Source organism: Zootoca vivipara, chromosome 2 (genome assembly GCF_965207765.1).
Source record: "Zootoca vivipara chromosome 2, rZooViv2.hap1.1, whole genome shotgun sequence".
Lineage (NCBI taxonomy): Eukaryota > Metazoa > Chordata > Lepidosauria > Squamata > Lacertidae > Zootoca > Zootoca vivipara.
Window position 1 is genome coordinate 69,011,849 of NC_142584.1, and position 20,906 is coordinate 69,032,754.

A 20,906-nucleotide genomic window follows, 5' to 3' on the forward strand; every position below is an offset into this window, starting at 1 on the left:
CTGCTTTTTCAGCAGTGCTGCATAAGAGTAATTGGTTGCATCCTTTGCGTTCTCCATAGCCTGTAAATGAATGTGTTGTAACAAATGAAATGTTGCCAAGAGACCCCTGCTGAAACCACCACCCTGATCCCATCACCTTCCTTTAGTTCAGTGATGGCGAACCTATGACACACTTGTGGAAATGCAGAGCTCCCCCCCCCCAATTTGTTCTCCTGCTCCTCCTACAGCTTGTCTCCACTGTTGCTGGTAGCCAGAGATTGTTTTTTTAACCCTTTTTGTGCTGTTTTTCTGGCGCTTTGGCAGACTATGATTGGGTGTAACAGCGTTCATTTTTTAACCTGTTCTGTGCTGGGGGTTTTTGGCGCTTTGGCAGACTATGTCGGTGCTGCGTGTTAGTTCCAGCGAAGGTATTATTCGCCATTTATTTCTGTTCTCTTCCCCCCCCCCCAAAAAAGCGCAGCAGCTTTGGGGCATCCTCCCCCAAAAGCAAAGCAACTTTTTGCACCCCCCCAAAAAACCTCCAAAACTTTGGTTAGCAACTCCTCCCAAAAAGCTCAGCAACTCTGGGCACTTTATGATAAATAAGGGGTTTTTGGTTTGGTTTGGTTAAATACAGTAATTAGTTTTTGGCTTATTAAATACAGTTATATATTACCATTATACATTTTTGTTATTTAAACTATAAATATCTTGAAATTATGGTGTTTTTCTCTTGAAGTGACACACCACCTGAGTTATGCTCGGTTTTTTGGCGAATTTTGACACACCAAGCTCAAAAGGTTGCCCATCACTGCTTTAGTTCTTCTGCTGCTTCCAGGGGATTGACCTTCCGTTGAGAAAATGTGTTGAGGGAGATGCACACACCAGTATGACTCGTTAAATTGTGCAGAGTTGTGGGTGAGAAGCATGAGCTTATCTGATATATATAACACCAGGTTCCCTCACAGCGGGGGACTATGCCACAGAATGGAGATTGGGGTCTGCGGCTAGGAGCGAGTTTTATTCCCAGTAGCTGGTGTTCGAGCTTCTGTGTAATTGCGTTTTTGCCACATGTGCAGTTTCCCCTCCTCCCATCACATTGCGTTTTACTCTCGCCATTCCAAGCAGCTTGCGGCAGGGCAGCGTGCAACTAGCGTGGTTCTCACGTACCTAGCAACCCTGCAGGGCAGCTGAAGTGAGTGAATAGTTATGATAGAAAAAGAAGCAAAACTTTGTTGTTGGGGTTGCTTTTGTTATGGGCAGGGCGAGAGACCCCGATACAGTCAGTTCTCAGTGATGGGGATCCTGCGCGTCTCACAGGGATCACACACAGCGCCGTCGATCCCTCAGCTGTGGTGAAAACAAGCCTCTCCTTTGCGTGTACTGTATCTTTAAGTTTAGTCGCCTGCCTGTAAAAAAAAGGATCGGCAGGGCTTTTCCAGGGGGAACCGCGAGCAGAGGCATGACTCTGTCCCCGCCCCCTCTCCCCGTCCGGCCAATCGCTGTCGGCGCCGCCCGTGCGCTGTGGCCGCCCTGCTGTACCGGGACGAGCTCCTCTCGGGCTGCTTCGGGGAAACTTTGCGGGGCTTCCAGGGCGATGGCTTCCAGAGCGGAGCGAGCGGAAGAGGCGGTGGGGCTGCGGAGCAGGGAAGGGACGGGGGAAGGGGGAGGGCGCTGGGCAAGCGCTTCCATTTGCCCTGGAAGAACGCCTCTTCTTCTCTCCTTCTAGCCTCCAGCGGGGTCGGGTTCTCTCGGAGCCCTGTACCAGGAGCTGAGCCGGTTTCCTCGCGTGACTTATGCCAGCGTAGGAGTCGGGTTTGCTGCCTGCGGCGGCGCCAAGTGCCTGCCCCTCTACACGGGTGAGCCAGTTGCGCGGGTTAGGCCGGCGCTCTCCTCTCCCGGTCCCCGCTTCTGAAGAGCCGAGGTTGTGTGGACAAGCTCAGTGGGAGGTTGGGCTGAGCTGTTGGTGGGCGGGCAGTTTCCCTCCCCATTCTCTTTTCGACGGGCTTCAGCACTGCTCCGTTAAAAATACTCTCACGTTGAAGTAGTGAACAGCATGTTGCAAGTGACTCAAGCCCACGCTGGGGAATAGACTGGCTTATAAACCCAGAGGGTCTTCTACTGGGCCATCCAATCCAACCCCCTGACAAGCAGGAAACACCATCAAAGCATTCTTGACATATGCCTGTCAAGCCTCTGCTTAAAGACCTCCAAAGAAGGAGACTCCACCACACTCCTTGGTAGCAAATTCCACTGCCGAGCAGCTCTTACTGTCAGGAAGTTCTTCCTAATGTTTAGGTGGAATCTTCTTTCTTGTACAGTAGTTTGAATCCATTGCTCCGTGTCCGCTTCTCTGGAGCAGCAGAAAACAACCTTTCTTCCTCACTTCCAAAACTCCCTGTGGGAACACCCTCCCTTCAGATGTCAAGGAAACAAACAACTATCTGACTTAGATGACATCTGAAGGCAGCCATGTATCAAGAAGTTTTTAATGTTCGATTATGTTTCAATATATGCTGCATGATGCCCAGAGTGGCTAGGGAGTCCCAGCCAGATGGGTGGGGTATACATAATAAAATTATTATTTATCAATTAAATAAATATTATTATTAAATTAAATTATTATTAAAATTATTATTTATTGAATTTATATACCGCCCTATACCCCGTCCATAGCTGCCAAGTTTTCCCTTTTCTCGCGAGGAAGCCTATTCAGCATAAGGGAAAATCCCTTTAAAAAAGGGATAACTTGGCAGCTATGACCCCGTCTCAGGGAGGTTCACAGAACAAAATCAAAATACAAAATCACAAAATATATAATCAAAAGCAACCATTGGAAGTGTAAACTTGCTGAAGGATACGTGAGGGTCTCGCTTTGTAAATGCTATGGACAAGGGTTGTGGGGGGGGGACTCTGAGGTGAAAATTTGGTATATGTATGGAGGTTATAAAGCTTGTGTGTGGTACTTTTTGAGTCTGGTTATATGGTCCTTTGCTGTTAATCAGCTGTTTAAAAAGCAAATATTAATATGCAGTGCCGTCCGCTTTGGGCATCTCAGAACCCAAGCCAGTTAAACATAGAGTTGCAGTGGCCTTCCATTTGAACTTTGTCACAGAGGGAGGTTGACATAAGACAGCCAGGGCACCTCTTACTTGGTAGCAGATGAGAAAAATATTGGATTGCCCCCTGTCTCTTGCCTGTTACACCTCTGGCATTAGAAGTATCGTGGCATGGAGGTCAGAAAACTAAGTTGCCTTTTCAACAACCTGCCTCCATTGGGGCCTTGTGTTAGGAGGAGAGGAGTTGACCCATTTTTGCAGAAATTCTCAGGTGTGTTGTAATCATATGCACTGCAAAAAGCTGACTTCACTTTGTAAGAATAACAACATCCCAGCCCATACATCTCAAGTTTGCAATTACTTCCAAGTTAAAAGACAATGTGTAATTTACAAAAAGAAAAAAAAACATTCATCACATATGCTGAATGCAAAGGGGGGAGGGGCTGCCCCCCTTTTATATGGTAAAGTAAGAGACTTGTGTATAATGTCAAATTAGGAGCCAAAAATTATTAGTAACATGATTTGAGACTGTGGTTAAAAAAGCAATGTGCTATCAAGCCTTGCAGCATCTCATGGCAACTGACAGTTTTTCTGCAGTGAAAGAGATGTTTAGGATGGGTTGTCACTGCCCAATTCCTCTACTGGCAGGAAGTAGAATTCTCCAGGAGGGGTTACCTGAGTGGGCTGGGCAACCTCTCTCAATATGCTAATACTCAAGCCTGAATAAACTCTGAGAACTATGATCAGTAATGTGGCAACCAAGAGCTGTATGGGAGGAAAGCTTAATGGGCTTGTTTGTAACAGTAGGTAAGAAATGAAGATAAGAGAGATGGCCATATAGATAGGGAAATAAGAGAGGGAAACCCCTCTCCAGACTGCAGGATAAGGAGCCCTGTTTTAAGTATGCTGACAGTACACATCTTTATACACCTGGCTATGGCTGATCCTAGTACCTACAGTAGCAAAATATTACAACTGGGCAGGCCAACACCCCTTCTCGCTGCAGAAAAAGAGCTTAACACAAAGGGGAGTCTAGAATGAGTTTGGGTGCAAACTATGTCCCTGCGACATAGTGAGGCTGTTAAGATGAAGCTGCAAAGTTGGCCAAGAATCTCACAGGCTAATTTGTATCCAATGTTAATGATTTCCAGGTATCTGTACAGGGCCAGTTCTAGGGGTAAACTGGGTGGCGCGGGGCGGCAGGGTGCCGGGCTGCGCCCGCCCACCAGCCGCGACAAGGAACGGGGCGGGGGCGCCGGAGCGATCTGCGCACCACGGCGCCAGGGCGTCCAACATGCTTAAGACGTCCCTGTATCTGTAGAATGTCAAGTGTCTGTTCTCAGTTAGAAAAACGTCGCTTATGCTAATTTGCAGCATGAAAGAGGATGATAACTATATTGTGTGTGACCTCTAAACAATGATAAGCAGAAATGTCTCTTGAAATTACCAATTCCAGAAGTCTTTAATGAGACTTGTGACCATAGCTGTCAAGTTCTCCCTTTTTTTAAGGGAAATTCCCTTATGCTGAATAGGCTTCCTTGTGAGAAAAGGGAAAACTTGACAGCTCATGCTGTTTACTTGCAATTTCATTTCTGATAAGCTGCACTTTCCCTAAATGTCTCTAAACACAGTTAATTGTCATCTCTTACAAGATTAATTCTAGTTTAACACACTCTCAACTCCTTTATTGCTGGATGTGGTGCTCTTTCTCCCCGTAGGTCTACAATCAGTTCTCCATTTCTGAACTCTGGTTATCTTAATCGTGGTGTCTTGGAGCAGAATCGGTGTCTGTGTCTTGCTGGCTTTCTGGACTTTGTGCTTCCCACATATTTCTGCATAAAACAGTCTCAATCAATTCAGAAACAGCAGTGCTACACACTGGGATGGGAGGTTCCAAGGCTCAGATTCCCGGTCTTATCTCTCTCCTTTCCTGCAGAGTGGTGCCAGCCTGACCTGGGGCACCGTCAGAAGCTGCATTTCAGCCGTCAGTATATCCTACACCACAATGGCAGAGCAGTTGTCTCCGTTACTCCTGTTGGCATTCCAGCTGAGATCCGGGACCAGTACGTAGAGCATCCGGTTGCCCTTAGCATATCTAACCATGCTTTAGAAATTCAATCCAGGCTTGGATTGGGATAACCTGGCACAAGATAAAATATAAACCAGAGTAAGGATAATCAGCTTTTCCCAAGGAACCGAGATAGGTTAGAATGGGTTGTTTTGAAGGGGGTGCTTTAAGAAAACATAACTTTTTTTGCCTTGGTGACAAATTGTGCTACCCTCTTACTGTCAGTTATAACTGGCATCAGTTTCCGCAAGTCATAGGCTAAGATCCTTCTTTGTGCAACCTGAAAGTCTTCAACTGGGAGTGATGGGAATCATAGGACTGCATATAAACTATTTAGCTCCTTTCCAGGTTGGAACATTTTCCTTAAAGCAGATGGAAATAAATGGGCTTCGACCAAATGACCTATCTATTTATTGACTTGCACAGACTTTATGTAGAGGTCAGATTGTATCCAGTCTTTATTGAGCATTCCTTCTACTTTGCTTTGGGGGCAGTTATGCAATAATGAGTGCTCATCCTGACTCATTGTCAAGGGGACATGGGTGGCGCTGTGGGTTAAACCACTGAGCCTAGGGCTTGCCCATCAGAAGGTCGGCGGTTTGAATCCCCGTGACGGAGTGAGCTCCTGTTGTTCGGTCCCAGCTCCTGCCAACCTAGCAGTTCGACAGCACGTCAAAGTGCAAGTAGATAAATAGGTACCGCTACAGCGGGAAGGTAAACAGCGTTTCCGTGTGCTGCTCTGGTTCGCCAGAAACGGCTTTTTCGTGCTGGCCACATGACCTGGAAGCTGTACGCCGGCTCCCTTGGCCAATAACGCGAGATGAGCACCGCAACTCCAGAGTCGGTCACAACTAGATCTAACGGTCAGGGGTCCCTTTACCTTTACCTTACGCAACAATGAGTGCTCATCCTCATTTGGGTTGTTTATATATCATCCCAAATATATCATTTGGGTTTGGGGTTGTTTATATATCATCCTATCAATTTGCTCGTCCCATACTTTGTGACGTTAGGAAAGTGACAGGGAAAATAATTTAAAAGTCCTTTTTTATTTAAAAAAGATGGATTTGTTGCACTAAAGTAACTGAGTGCTTTAACCTACTTGAATTGTGCAAACCTAAAGTTTTGGCATGTGCTTGAATCCCTCCTGAAAAACACTGATGGCCTTTGGGGGGGGGTAGGGTGTCCCTTGGTTTAAAATGCCTCTCAGAGCTGGCTCTGCTGCTCATGTTGTCCCTGTCTCCTGTGCCACAGATTGCTGATCAGAATGTCACCCACTGGGACACATAAGGCTGTTTTCACCCATCACTTGGAAATGGGGCAGAAGCAGGAAGTGATAGAGGTAAAATGGTGTGTGTGCGTGACAGTAAAGTGCACGCTAGCCAGGCAATACCCGTCACACCTACAGAGCAAGGATGCTGCTACAAAGACTTATTAAAAGCTTTGTGTAGAAAGAGTAGGAATAGTGCTGCTGCACCCAGGTATGTGTATTTGGAATTTTCTAGGAATATACTTTTATATTCTGCCCGGACACTGAGGTCCAGTACCGAGGGCCTTCTGGCGGTTCCCTCGCTGCGAGAAGCCAAGTTGCAGGGAACCAGGCAGAGGGCCTTCTCCATAGTGGCACCTGCCCTGTGGAACACCCTCCCACCAGATGTCAAAGAGAAAAACAACTATTAGACTTTTAGAGGACATCTGAAGGCAGCCCTGTTTAGGGAAGCTTTTAATGTTTAATAAATTATTGTATTTTAATATTTCTGTTGGAAGCCGCCCAGGGAGGCCCGGCCAGATGGGCGGGGTATAATAAATTATTATTATTATTATTATTATTTATTTATTTATTTTACAATGCTGTATACAGCCATCCGCTTGTGAGCTGTTACTATCTGCATTATAAAATATTTTGGTTTTAAAATAAAATAATATTAATTTTGGTTTGGAGAATTTGGTGGGCCGAGTGGGTTGTTTTATTATTGCTGGTTCACTGGGGGTGTTTTGTAGAAATAACCTTGTATTTTACATTTTAAAATTGATGCTGTTGTATTATTTATTTATATTTTATAATGTAAACTGCCTTGAAAGAGTTATACTCAGGAAGGCAATCTATACATATTTTAAATAGAAATAAATAGTCAAAGCTGGTTACTAACAGGTCTCTGGATAACTTGATAATTGCTTTTTTTGTTAACGTGAAATCTGAGATTCAGACACAGATCAGAAGGAAGGAAGTCTGCAGTATTATGCGTGTAACATCTAGGAAATCTGCCTTTATACATAGACAGACCAAAGGTGAGGGATTACATGCACAGTCCCTTTAGACTGGTATCACTGGGCACATGTCTCTTAAAATCTGGCACTGCCTTCTCTCACCTCTTCAGCTCTCCCATCTTTTTCAGCCCTAGCAGTGGAGTCAGGGAAGAAAATGGTTATGGTGCTTGAGGAAATGTAGCAGGCCTGTTGATATTGCATGGTAGCGGTGGACATTGGCCTGTGCTGATTTCTGTTTCTGAGCAGGTCTGGAACAAGAGTGGAAGGGCGAGAAGCATTAATCTCACGGCACTGGATAAACATGGCAGAGTATACACAGATGGTAAGGACAAAAGCAGTGGGCTTGGCTGTATGCTGCTACTCTGCAGGCAAAGCAAGTGATATTCCCTCAGTCCTGTGTGCCCTGCTCTTTCCCAGCACAACACTTGCTCATGCTTCTTCCTATTAACATCCTCTCCCTAATGCCAAAGGAGAATTTGGTTCACCTACGCTATATTCTTTCCTCTTTCACTGCCCTTTCAGACATCTCTGGGTGGTGTTCCTAAAAGATCCTCCCTAACTCTCACTGGAACCTGGAGATCCAGGAGCACCCCAAGTTTTCAGATCTTAGTGACAAGGCTAGGCTGAACTGCTTTGGTGGATGTCACACTAGCCATGCACCTAGGTCACAAAGCACACGCGCCTTTACATGTTTCTATGAAAACAGTCTGGGGTAGAATTCCGGTGAGGTCACATTCAAATTTGCATATGCAGCACAATTTGAGACCCGGTCTATGCTACTTGAGATTTCACTGCCTGCCCTACTTGCTTAGCTTGACCTTTAGATGGCAAATCCTGAGCTCTTTGCATCTTAAGCATCAAACTTCCACACAAAGGGGGAGCTTGCTTTTTAGGCACAACAAATAATTATAACCCCACAAATAGAGTAGGACTATCTTTGGATGATAGTTACACACTAGGGTGATGACTTTTTTACAACCTCATTTCCCTGTATCAAAATTTGATGAGCTTTCATTAAAGATTAGATAAAATCTTACTTTCAAAGAGATTTGATTAAAAAAAAAACCTCACGCACAAAATGATTTAAAAAAATTTATATATCAGTTTTTTGACCATTTTTGAAGTCACTGTAAGCGGATATAAAATTGAACCCAAGCTTTAGAGTCACATATATACAACATTATATAGGGTCATCAAACACACAAGGAAGCTTTTTTTAGCTGCAGTAACAGTATAGATGCCGCTAGAGGACGATATTTTGCTACCTCTTCTATAGGTTCTTTTCCCAGCATGTCCGGCAGGGTCTGTTGGCTGAGTTTTGAGGTCCCAAAAAGGGGCTTTTAACTTGCACAGGTGTGACATGTGTATACCCTATGTTGCTAAGAACACTCCCATTGTGGAATGTGGTGTTGTGTCCAAATTTGATACGAAATATATATAGAATTGTTAATACAATTTTATGAAATGGTAAAATGGCGTACAAAAAAAAATAACGGTTTGTGCGTAACCTTTTTTAATATTTCAATGGAATATAGCTCATTTTAGTCATTAATAGGCAAAAGTACATCCATTTGTGCTACAGGGAATAATTTTTGAGAAAAAAAATGAAAAAGTCATCACCCTATTACACACTGTTTACTAACTTGTGGCTTTTCTCTGGGGCAGATTCAACCAAATAGTTGCATCAGCAGTGCAACAAGTCCTACTGATGCAATGGGGCTTCCTTCCCCTCCCCATGCCCCCATCAGCTCTGAGGGGTCAGAATAACCCCAAAATAGTGTGCAAGGGAGAAAGAGGGGCAATTGTTCCATCAGCACAAGCAAAAATGCTTGCTGTGACAGAGCAAACGCCTTAGCACGGTGTTGGATTCCACCCTCCGTCTTCACTAACCATTGATTAGGACCTCAGGAGAACACACTCTCTTTTTTATATAATAGCAGGAGCTGCTGCCTCATACTAGGAGTGCTAATTCCCCTGCAATGGCTTTGGGGAAATATCAGATCAGTCAGTCAACCTGTTACCCATAGTTGTGTGCTCAGCATTATGAATTGCTTCTCTCCCCACTTGGATTCTGCTTTAGTGAGAGGGGTCAGCCTCAGGAGGATCATTACCTATTTTCCTATCTGACCTTATGCCACCAGAGCAGTTTGGTTGTGTTGCCTGGTCCAGCACAGAAACACAGATCCTTTATGTCGCTGAGAGAAGACGCCCCAAAAGGCAACCACTTTTCCCTCAAGCCAGGTCCCCCCAAGGAGAGGAACCAGGTGAAGCAAGAAAGGTATCTACTTTTTATCATTTGGCATTGAGATGCTTATACTATGCCACATGCTTTACCATCTCTATTCTGTCATAGAATCAGAATTGTAGAGCTGGGAGGGGCCCCAGGGGTCATCTTGTCCACCCCCTGCAATGCAGTTATATCAACTACAGCATCCATAACAGATGGCCATCCAACCTCTGCTTAAAAACCTCCAAGGAAGGAGAGTCCACTACCTTTCAAGGGAGTCTGTTCAGCTGTTGAAGAGCTTTTACTGTCAGAAAGTTCTTTCTGGTCTTCAGTTGGAATCTCCTTTCTTGTAACTTCAGTCCATTGGTTCGGCTGGTACCCTTTGGAGCAGGATAAAAGAAGCTTGGTCCATGTTCGTGAGTTGGCTATCATATCTCCTATCAGTCTCCTCTTATTCAGGCTAAGCACCCTCAACTCCCTTAACTGTTCCTCATAAGGCTTGGTTTTCTGTTGCTTCATCATCTTGGTTGCCCTCCTCTGCACATGTTCCAACTATATCCTTCTTAAATTGTGGTGCTCCAATCTGGACACAGTATTCCAAGTGTGGTCTGACTAAGGCAGAATAGAGTGGTACTATTACTTCCCTTGACCTGGACACTATACTTCTTTTGCTGCAGCCTAGAAGAGCATTAGCTTTTTTTGCTGGTGCATCACACTGTTTGGGTCATGTTAAGCTTGTGATCTACTAAGAACCCTAGATCCTTTTCACATGTACTGCTGGCAAACCTGATGTCCCTCATTTTATATTTGTGCAGCTGGTGCTCCTGCCTAATTGCAGAACCTTACATTTGTCCCTACCGAAATTAGTTTTGTTCATTTTCTTACTTTGGACCCAGTTCTCCAATCTGTTAAATTGGAAAATAGAGACACTTGGATGGCCTGAAATAGTCACATTTGACTTCAAAAGAGGACCAGTGGTCAGGGATGATGGGAGTTGTAGTCCAACAACAGCTGAGGACTCAAGTTTAAGAAACACTGGCTTAGAGAATAGTTTGTGGATTTAAATTGCAGATAAAGTCGTGCTTATGGAGGCATGACTGCAGAGGTTGTCTGCAGCAAATTCTGGTGAGTGAAAAAAGCCTTTGCATGACATTGAGGCCTATATGTCTTTCTCATGGGAAACTCTAGACCTGTATTACTGAAGGAGTGTCTCCACCCCCATTGTTCAGCCCGGAAACTGAGATCCAGTGCCAGGGGCCTTCTGGCAGTTCCATCACTGCGAGAAGTGAGGTTACAGGGACCCTGTGGAACACCCTCCCATCAGATGTCAAGGAAATAAACAAATGTATCCGACTTTTAGAGGACATATGAAGGCAGCCCTGTTTAGGGAAGTTTTAGGGAAGGAGCCTCTCCACCCCCACCATTCTGCCCGGACACTGAGGTCCAGCGCCGAGGGCCTTCTGGCGGTTCCCTTGTTGCAAGAAGCCAAGTTACAGGGAACCAGGCAGAGGGCCTTCTCAGTAGTGGCACCCGCCCTGTGGAACGCCCTCCCACCAGATGTCAAAGAGAAAAACAACTACCAGGCTTTCAGAAGACATCCGAAGGCAGTCCTGTTTAGGGAAGCTTTTAATGTTTAATAGATTATTGTATTTTAATATTCTGTTGGAAGCCACCCAGAGTGGCTGGGGAAACCCAGCCAGATGGGCGGAGTAATAATAATAATAATAATAATTTATTTTATTTATTTGTTTTTTCACGTTGTTGTTGTTGTTGTTCTGTTGGGAGCCGCCCAGAGTGGCTGGGGAAACCCAGCCAGATGGGTGGGGTATAAATAATAAATTGCTGCTGCTGCTGCTGCCTCTGCTTTTTTTCTAGGAGGAGCACTTTGTATACTATGACAATTGGGGAGAGGCACTGAGTGATAAAAGCTTCCCTGTCTTGTGTGTGGTGAATGTTGAAACCAGTGAAGTTTCAGTGCTAGAGGGCATCCCAGGGCATATCTCCCCTGGACAGGTTAGTCAGTGCAATGCAGCATGGGAATTTAATGGGACACTCCTCAAACCACCATGGATTGCAAGCATTTCATTTCATTTCATTTTTTTATTTTTTAGACCTTTATTTCAAATATTTAAAAAGATACAAATTTAAAAATCTTCACAAATACAAACAAAATGTACGACACTAAACAAACAAAGCTGAAATCATACATACCAAAATCATGTCTTGAAACGTATTCCAACTCCACTAATAAATGATACTTCCAACCCTTTCCATTATATCTAGTTCCTTTTGTTGTTGTTTCTCACAGGTTTGTTTATGTTGACTTGAGTCTTTATTCTTTTCTTTATTTCCTTTTTTTTGTATTTTACAGATATCGTTCTAGTTCTGCCAATAAGATGTTGTGGTTACTGTATGTTGTTAGATACTCCTTAAAGATTATCCATTCTTTTGATACTTTTTAGTAACCTATGTCCCGCACCCAGCCCATTAGTTTTGCTAACTGTAAATATTCAATCAATTGCCACTCTACAATAGTTGGGGGCAGTTCGTCTTTCCATTTCCTTGCGATCAGTATTCAGTATACTGATCGCAAGGATTGCAAGCATTTCAGAATAGTGAAGCAAAATTTAAATTAATAAAATGGGAGGAGGAAGTCTCTGACCCATTTGCTTTATCAGGCTTGCAGAAGAATGCATGAAGCGGACATACTAGGTGTCCTGGGTCCTAGAGGTGGTTCTGAGCTCGCAAATTGTAATTCTCTTTATGATTCTTGCACTTTTTGCACCCTTAGCTTTTGAATAGTGTTGAACTGAACAAGCGAATCTGAGAGTGTTTAAATAAATTGGCGCTGGAGTACAGAGGTTTATTCATTTGTGCAACAAGAGGCTGGAGCTCAGCAGAAGCCTGCTGGAGAAAACGCTGCTTTCTCAGATCCATACCTGACCCTTCATCATATGCAGAGACAGATACATACCTCCCATGCTTTCTGCTTCCAAACACTTGTAACAGTAAAGTAGCCTGCTGCCTGCAGAGCCCTGATGATTGGAATGTCTCCCAGTAAACAGCCTTGTTGAATTTCAGCCGCTGCAGCAACATTCTGCAAATCTTACGGGGAGACAATGGAGACATAGCTTTGCCCACCCATATGTGAATGGTTAATATTTTGGTTTTGCTTCCCTGGCCAGGCCCTGTGGTCCCCAGACGACAAATGTATACTGTTCGTTGGCTGGTGGCACGAGCCCTTCAGACTGGGTTTGAATGCTTGCTCCAACAGAAGGTAGGCAAGGTCTCAGTCACTCTTAAGTGTGAAACCATGGATTCGGCTCTCCAGTTGGCTGTGCCAGGACCAGCCACTGCCTCGGGGGAAATTATGAGGGCAACATTTTGCTCAGTTTAAAGAAAAAAATAAAACAAAAGAGGGGAAACAACATGTCCTGAACAATAATGTGATCTTAGTCAGTGATTTCTAAAATATAGAATCAGCAGAAGTGATATTCTTAATATAATAATAATAATAATTTATTATTTATACCCCGCCCATCTGGCTGGGTTTCCCCAGCCACTCTGGGCGGCTTCCAACAGAAAAATGAAATAAAATAATCTATTAAACATTAAAAGCCTCCCTAAACAGGGCTGTCTTCAGATGTCTTCTAAAAACCTGGTAGCTGTTTTTCTCTTTGACATCTGGTGGGAGGGCGGGTGCCACTACCGAGAAGGCCCTCTGCCTGGTTCCCTGCAACTTGGCTTCTCGCAATGAGGGAACCGCCAGAAGGCCCTCGGTACTAGACCTCAGTGTCCGGGCAGAACGATGGGGGTGGAGATGCTCCTTCAGGTATACTGGACCGAGGCCATTCTTGGGTTTGGAAGGAGCCAAATGGGTTATTTATTAGTCCATCTCCACCCCTGTCCTTCCTAAAATAGTATAGACTGTATCTAAATGATTCCTGATGGGTGCCAGCCCATATTTCCCTTGGTGAAAACCTCCAAGGAAATGCATTCTGCTTCTCTAAAGTAGCCTGTCCCACGAAAAAAAAATGCAAATAACCTTGAAGGTTTTCCTAAATCAATGGAAGGTGGAAGGGAAAGCCTCAAGATCCTCAGCCTCACTATATTTTAAGTGCAGAGTGTGAAAATTTAATCCTATAGAGACTAACATTCATCATGGGGTGGGTGGGTGAAAAACCTGGTCCCTGTTGGAGACGTCTCATGCATTCCCCTCTCCCTGTCATAGGTCAGCCCTTTTTCTCTTCGATCTCTCTGAAAGTAGCTGCGGTAAGTCATCTTTGGAGGCAACTTATCTCTTGTCCCTCCATGCAGTGCCTTTCCTTCCCATATTTCTCCAACAGTGGTGGTGGCGGGGCGTACCTGTAGCTTCTCAGTCACTTGGAGCTCTGGGTGGATTTCCTGACAGTGATACAAATGTTTGCAGAGTTAGTCAGGGCTGTCACATTCAAATACGTCGAGGATTCTTTGTTGTAACTTCACAAATGGAAGCATTTCAGCAGAAACAACATTTCCTGCCTTAGTACTGCAAAGAAAGAGCAACAGTGACTGCCACATTTACAATCTGTGTGTATGTGTAAGTAAGCCAGAAGAGCCCAGTCTTCCATGGAATTCTGCAGCCCAGCAGAATCTCAGTTTTGCAGCTTAGTTTGCCTTTTGTAAAGGAGCTTAAAAATGTTTCAGCAATCAGACATGTGGTTTGCATGGCCAGATTTAGGTTTGATGAGGCCCTAAGCTACTGAAGGTAATGGAGCCCTTTATATGTCCAGCTGTCCTTTGTCAACAACAAATTGTCACTGTTTTTTGTGTTGAATATATGCTATATAGTAATTTATGGATCTAATATGTCCATACACAATACAAAACACTGTTGCTGTATGTAAGTTTTATTTTATTTTAATCTTATATTTTGGAAATGTACATCCAGATTTTTTTCTTTAATTTTTTTTGGGCCCCCCCCAAGAGAGTGGGGCCCTAAGCTATAGCTTGTTTAGCTTATACGTAAATCTGGCACTGCCTTTACAGGTTACTTGTTTCAAATTTACTTTGCTTTCCAAAGATGTCCATAGTTTATTCAGTCACTATTGCTCCTTTCTTATATGTTTTATTTTTTTCAAACTGTGAGTAAAGAAACGTTGTCTCAGACGTAAATTTATAGGGACTTTTCAGAAAAGGAATTCAGATTGTCCACTGTTAATGTTTTTCTAATTTCATCACCTGGGGACTTTTGGCCAGTTGCCTTTATGAGATTAAAGTATTCTTTGCATCTGTAACTCCACTTTGATGAGTCTGCATGCCCTGGTACTGCATTGTGTCTGTGGTTGCAGAGTTGCTGTCCTCAGATTCTGAGGCTGTTTCCTCTCCCCGGCTCAGCCCTGACGGAACTCGCCTGCTTTACCTTGAGTGCCCTGTATTTGGGCCTCATCGCCAGTGTTTGAAGCTACAGATGGTAAGTGTGGCACTTCTGGTAGGTAGCTGATTGGAAGAGAAGGGACTGTGGGTGCAGGCAGGTCATAATAGCAAAGGAACTGTGGAATTTGAAATCAGTATGCAACAAAAAAACATTTAGAGAGTAGAAAAGCTGAGTTGGCATGGCCTTATTATAAAAGGTTAAAATGATACAGTTCTTAAATGCAACTAATTCTGATTGCAGAATTAAAACATTGTAGAATTTAGCATTTATTGAAAGATGCTGGAAGGGAGATTAGCTTGGAATCGGCTACTGAAAAGATGCAGAGCAACTGGTCTGTGGGATGCAGTAGAGGAAGAGTGTGAAGTTTGTTGCTTTGTATTCCTTGCCTGATTTTTTTTTCTCCTGCTTAGCTCAATTGGCAAACTAAGCTCACATCTACAGTGGTGGACGTAGTCAGGGCTGCCACATCTGGTAAGTCTCAATTTCAGAGGTTGAGCATGCAAAATTAGAGCTGCTTTTTTACCCCCTTGCCTCTTTAGTTCATACATGTCCTACTACCCAGCTCCTTTTGTTACTCCAAAATGGAGAGTCCTGCAGTCAGCCATATGCCTCCATATACACCGTATTCCATGCAGTGTCTTTTTATAATATCTGTTTGATGCTGTTCTCCAACATTTCTCCAAAGCTCCAGACTTCAGCCATGTTTTCTCCCGTTTCAGGTTTTTTTGGGATTTACTCAGGGGCACTACCTCTGCTTTGTTGGGCTGCTGACAACCATAGAGTCCTGCTTAGCACTCCTCAAAGGAGTAGGAAGGTATGCTGAGACCAGAAGGGAAGACTTTGGGGTGTGAAGATGGTGTGCCAACAAAAGTTTGCAAATCTGTTAAAGCTTTCTGCCATTCCTGAGAATTTGCAGGATATATAAGAAGATGTTCAGTGTGAATGCAAAACAATTGACTTTATAGAAAGTGTGTGTGTGTGTGTGTGTTTTCATACATTTGTATTCCACCAATAACCTCAGAACAGAGCTTTAAGACTCACAACAACCCCTATGATGTTGGTTAGGTTTAAATACTGTCATGACCTGTTCAGTGAGCTTTGTATTTAAGCCGGGATTTGATCTTGGCTTCTCCATGTCCTAATAAAGCACTTTTGCCACTCTGACAACACATTTCAGAAATGTAAGAGCCAAGCTTTAATTACAGCTGGGGAACGTCAACCATGTGTACTGACCCTGAAAAGGCTCATAAGGGTGTAAAAAGTATCTGTTGGAAATCAGAGATGAATAAACTGTGATTGAGAAGCTGTCATACAGGAGGCCTCAAGGCCGCAGTGGCTTTACTTCCCTCACTGCCTTAGACAGACAGGAGCATGGGATCGAACTTGGAACTAAATTGCCTGTTCCTGAGGGTCCTCCCCAGTTCCTTCCCTGTCTTGCCTAGGAACTGAGCCCCATGTCTTTCTCTAGTTTGGATTGCTTCAGAGGCAGCAAAGGTTGTGTCCTCCATATGCTGCTGGACTCCCATCATCCCTGAATACAATCATCCCTTGGTTCTCGAACGGCTGAGTTGACGAACAAATCGTCTCCCGGACGCCGAAAACCTGTTCCGGGTTTTGAACATTTTCCGGAAGCCGAACGTCCAACGCAGATTCCGCTTGAGTGCAGGAAGCTCCTGCAGCCAATCGGAAGCTACGCCTTGGTTTTCAAACGGTTTCAGGAGTCGAATGGACTTCTGGAACGGATTAAGTTCAAGGACCAAGTTTCCACTGTATTGGCCATGCTAGCTGGGGCTGATGGAAGTTGGAGTTAACACTATTTGGAGTGTTACATTTCTTCAAGTGGCTACAGCACATCTCCCCCCAGGATTATACAATAGGTTTTGGACATACTGTGGTTCCAATCTGCGTTGTTCCTGCCTCAGAATGATGTTCTCTGCCTTTCTTGTTCTCTGTGCTTACTCTCCATGGGGATACAGAACTGGGGATACTAACCTTGCTAGTTAGTGCAAAGTTTGATCATGTATCCCTGCATTTGGTGACTGGGTTAACACATTGTTATTTGGAGGGTTCTTGCACACCCACTGACAGGAGCCTTCATGGTAGGTGGCCAGTTTTCCAAAAATGGGGAACACTGTATCTTCTCTGAGATGATGTATGTGGCAGAGAGGAAAGATAGAGAAAAAGCTTTTTCCATTACACCTAGTTTACAACCATAATCCGTTCCAGACGTCCATTCGTAAGCCAAAACAGGTTGTAACTTAAGGTGCGCTTTCACCATTGGGGCCTCCCAAAAAAATGTGTTCGTAATCCTCCCAAAAATGGGTTGTAATCCAAAAAAAGTTCGCAAACCGGGACACGCACTTCCGAGTTTGTAATCCAAAGCAAACCAGACTGTTCACAAACCAAGGTACCACTGTATTAAGTTTCCATGGGCTCTTGTAACAGAGCAGGCATTTTCCCAGCCCTCACTTTCCTTCCTTTACTATCTCTTGCAGGAGCTGCTGGTTGTGGATACTGAGCTAGGGAGTGTGAAGGCTGTTACAGAAGGTACAATCAAGTCTTAGCTTGCAAAGTCGTATTGTGTTTGCTGAGATCTGTCCTCAAAGACCAGGCACCTTAATTGAGAAGTCTCCCATATCCTGTATTTCTGCCCATTTCCGAGATCTCGGGGAAGAGGAAGGCTCTAGAAGGCGACAACCAAGCTGCGACGAAAGTCCCTCTCACTTTCCGTCTTATAACTCTGACCTCTCAATTATTAAAAGAACTAGCAGGGATTTCTGAGGTAAATAAAACCTCCCACTTATCCCTCTAGCCTTTCTTTAAACCCTCTAGCACTTGTGGGTTTTCAAAAATAAAAGAGAGTCATCTTCCAGCCTAAATGTGACCAGGTACCTATATAGACTTGGGGCTATAAATAAGACTGTTCCTATGTGCGCTCAGATAAGGGTTTCCCTTCACTAGAACCTCCCTTACTGTAAAGCTAGCCTCCTTCCTGAGGTAACTTTATTATCACTCAGAACCTGTCTCCTCCTTTAGCCCCCCCCCCTTTCTTGGTGCACTCTCAGCCACAAACTAACCTTTCTCCTCTAAAAGGCAGTTTTGACAGTTTAAAAGAGTTCCCCACCACCTGGGTTCCTGGGTACCTTAGCTGGAAAATGAAATAGACTATTACTAATGTGACACTTTAAAGATGGATATTTATTGGCTTGAATCTTAATGGTTGCTTTCTGGTAACATTGGTACAAACTTAATTTCACAGATAACGTTCTTGGTAATCAAATAACAGAATACCTATCCACTACTTCATCTACTCTAAAATCTACCTTCTCCACAACCACCCAAGCTCCCACACAAAAAACCCCCAACCGCCAACTGACATAACAGTTCCCCTTTTCATTTAAACCCCATGCAGGCCACGCCTCCCATGGAATGTTGCTGCCAGTTAACCAGGAGTCTGGGTTAACCCTTCAATAGGTCGGTTGCGAAACAAAAACATAACATAACAGTTTCAAATCCGCCACACAAGCTCTTCCGCTTTCTGTGTGCTTACTTGCATTCCCTTGCTTTATAAGAGGTCTTTTTTTTGAGGCGAATGAAGCTAGAATATTGGTGCTCGGCTACTACTTCTGTTCATTGTGTACACATTTTCTATATGTGTACAGAACTGGCCTCGGCTACATTTCGCATCATTCCTTGCTGGGGCCCAAAAGCCTCCTGAGTAGCTGCTTGCTTTCTTATTCTCCTATAAGGCAGCCAGCCTTCCGTTACATCTGTAGTTGTAACCCATTAATTGTGTGGCACTTAGATGTTTTCCATTGAGATTATGATCCCAGTGTGGGGTCCCACTGAGATTGGATACAAATGTGCCCCTGAGGAATTCTGTGGTCCTTGACTAGGCTTCTTTGCTTATGCTTCAGCTCCCAGGGGAATCTTTCAGAGAGTTGGGCCTTTCATCACTTGCTCCATTCAGAACATGGTTCCTGTTAAATGTTAGTAGCTGCTCCTTGCTCCCCAGTATTACTTGGGTATGCAACTGCTCATCTAATCTCATCAATAAAACCAGTTCTCCTCTTTCCCCCTTCCCTGTGTGAACACTTGCATTTTAATATCTCAATTTTATTTCATTTTTGAGGATTATGCCCACCCCCTCTCCAGGGAAAGAGCACCATCCTCCTTTTGTTTTTTCTTTGGCGATCGCTCGTAGCCGAGTAAGATTGTCTTCCATAAACACTGTTTAAACAGTGAGTCTGTAAGTGACTGTGGAGGCCAATTCTGGATCCACATGTCATTCCACACCAGGGACATAGGTTTCTGGGCGGGAGTTGATCATGGTGAGAGTTTGCCAAACATGCCTTCCTCTTATCATGTTTCTCCCTTTCGTCCTGACTTCGAGTGTCTTCAAAGCCCATGACACCTTTGGTAAAGGCTGTTCTCCAATCGGAGCGCTCGCAGGCCAGTGTTTACCAGTTGGCAGTGTTTATACTACTGTACAGTTTTTAAGATTTGCCTTCCTACCCACTCTATTCTCTTTCCCCCCTTAAAAAAGCAAAGAGCAGTGTAGCAGGGAGACGTTTTCTCTCAAAGCCAGGTGCTTTCTTTCCTCCCCCCTTTCCCCTCCTTCCCAAGTCATAACTGACCTGTTGAGTCACTGACAGCCCCAATAACTCCTAAGCAGTATTCTCTGTAACTCTTCCTAGGCACTCCAGAAGGTAGCTGGACCCTGCTGGGAATTCAGGAGGATCTCCTGGTGGTGAGCTGCTCATCTCCCAATTGCCCTCCAAGCCTGGTAAGAAACTTACCTTGCAGATCAAGGTGTGGGTTGCTTGCTTCACCCTTTAACCCCCTCCCCATTATTTCCGGGGGAACCTGATAAAATTGGCAGTTGCTGGAGTGAGCTTTTATGCTGTGCTCTTTTTCATAATGCTTGGATGTGAATATTTAGCAAGGCTGTAGCCAAAAACCCCAATGTGAATGTTTCTTTAGGGTGACTATTTAGCTTTGTTCAAACCACAGATATGCCTCTGTAGCCCTCCAGATGTTGTTGGACTCAAACTCCCGTCAGCCCCAGCCAGCATGGCCAGTTATCAGGGATGCTGGGATTTGCACTCCAACAACATATGAAGGGTCATTGGTTTCTCATTCCTGGTTTTCACTGGCCTAGTTAACACTGAGCCATGGTTTGTTTGCTAGCAGCAAATCACAATGTGAAACCAAGGTTTATTTCTGGCTTATGGGTAATGGTTTGTTTTATCTGTGGTTGGTGCTATGTCCAAATTCACCAGCCTTGCTTAACCATGGTTTATTTGGCCACTTCACCCATATGCTGAACGGGCTACAGAGGAATTGAGGGAAGAACAGCTGGAAAACAAACCAAGCTTTAAAAAGCTGTGGATTGTTTGCTCGTAGGTGAGATGATATGTGGTTTGTTGAACAAATTGTGGTTTAGCATTACATTGTAGCAACACAGAAACAGTAAGCAATGTCATCTCAGGAATACCTTCAGAAAGAAATCTCAGCCCAAGCCCTGGAGCCCATCAACCTTGTGCTCGGAATAAAAGCTCATCCATGGTTTGTGCTAATTGTAGTTAAGACACCATAGGCAAACCATGGTTTTGAGCTGCTTGTTTTCTTTAGTTTTCCTTTTGCTCAGCACTAATTTCTCCTTGAAACAATTGACTCCAGAGGTAGAGCAACATCCATAATTGAAGTTTATGAATTCTGACATAACACAGCAAACTATGGTTTGATATCTTGGTTTGGCAGCTTATCACAAACACTGATTTTTGAAATAATATAAGTTCAGCCATAAAACAAGCCATGATTTGCACTTACAAACCACGGTTTGGCATGTCTGTTGAATACATCTGTAGTGAAACAATTCCCTTAGCG

At 44.1% G+C, this 20,906-nt stretch overlaps 1 protein-coding gene across 12 annotated transcripts in view; it reads left to right on the forward strand.

Moving 5' to 3' along the window:
• The first annotated feature begins 1,339 nt into the window (after positions 1-1,339).
• The window catches only part of LOC118080574 (acylamino-acid-releasing enzyme), a 48,280-nt gene continuing 28,713 nt past the window's right edge, over positions 1,340-20,906 (forward strand). For 3 of the 12 annotated variants that reach the window (XR_015948215.1, XM_035106005.3, XM_060271544.2), the window contains exons 1-14: positions 1,342-1,609; positions 1,709-1,838; positions 4,975-5,101; positions 6,361-6,448; positions 7,621-7,696; positions 9,516-9,652; positions 11,477-11,614; positions 12,787-12,878; positions 13,833-13,873; positions 14,932-15,053; positions 15,428-15,488; positions 15,737-15,831; positions 17,513-17,564; positions 19,715-19,803. Coding sequence is in view for 9 of the 12 variants with exons in the window: in XM_035106005.3 (XP_034961896.1) it covers positions 1,442-1,609; positions 1,709-1,838; positions 4,975-5,101; positions 6,361-6,448; positions 7,621-7,696; positions 9,516-9,652; positions 11,477-11,614; positions 12,787-12,878; positions 13,833-13,873; positions 14,932-15,053; positions 15,428-15,488; positions 15,737-15,831; positions 17,513-17,564; positions 19,715-19,803 (1,416 nt within the window). In the remaining 3 variants the exon portion in view is untranslated. Of the gene's footprint in view, positions 1,610-1,708; positions 1,839-4,974; positions 5,102-6,360; positions 6,449-7,620; positions 7,697-9,515; positions 9,653-11,476; positions 11,615-12,786; positions 12,879-13,832; positions 13,874-14,931; positions 15,054-15,427; positions 15,489-15,736; positions 15,832-17,512; positions 17,565-19,714; positions 19,804-20,906 lie in introns of all 12 variants that reach the window. The other 9 variants (XR_015948213.1, XR_015948214.1, XM_088662154.1 and 6 more) reach the window with 8 other exon arrangements.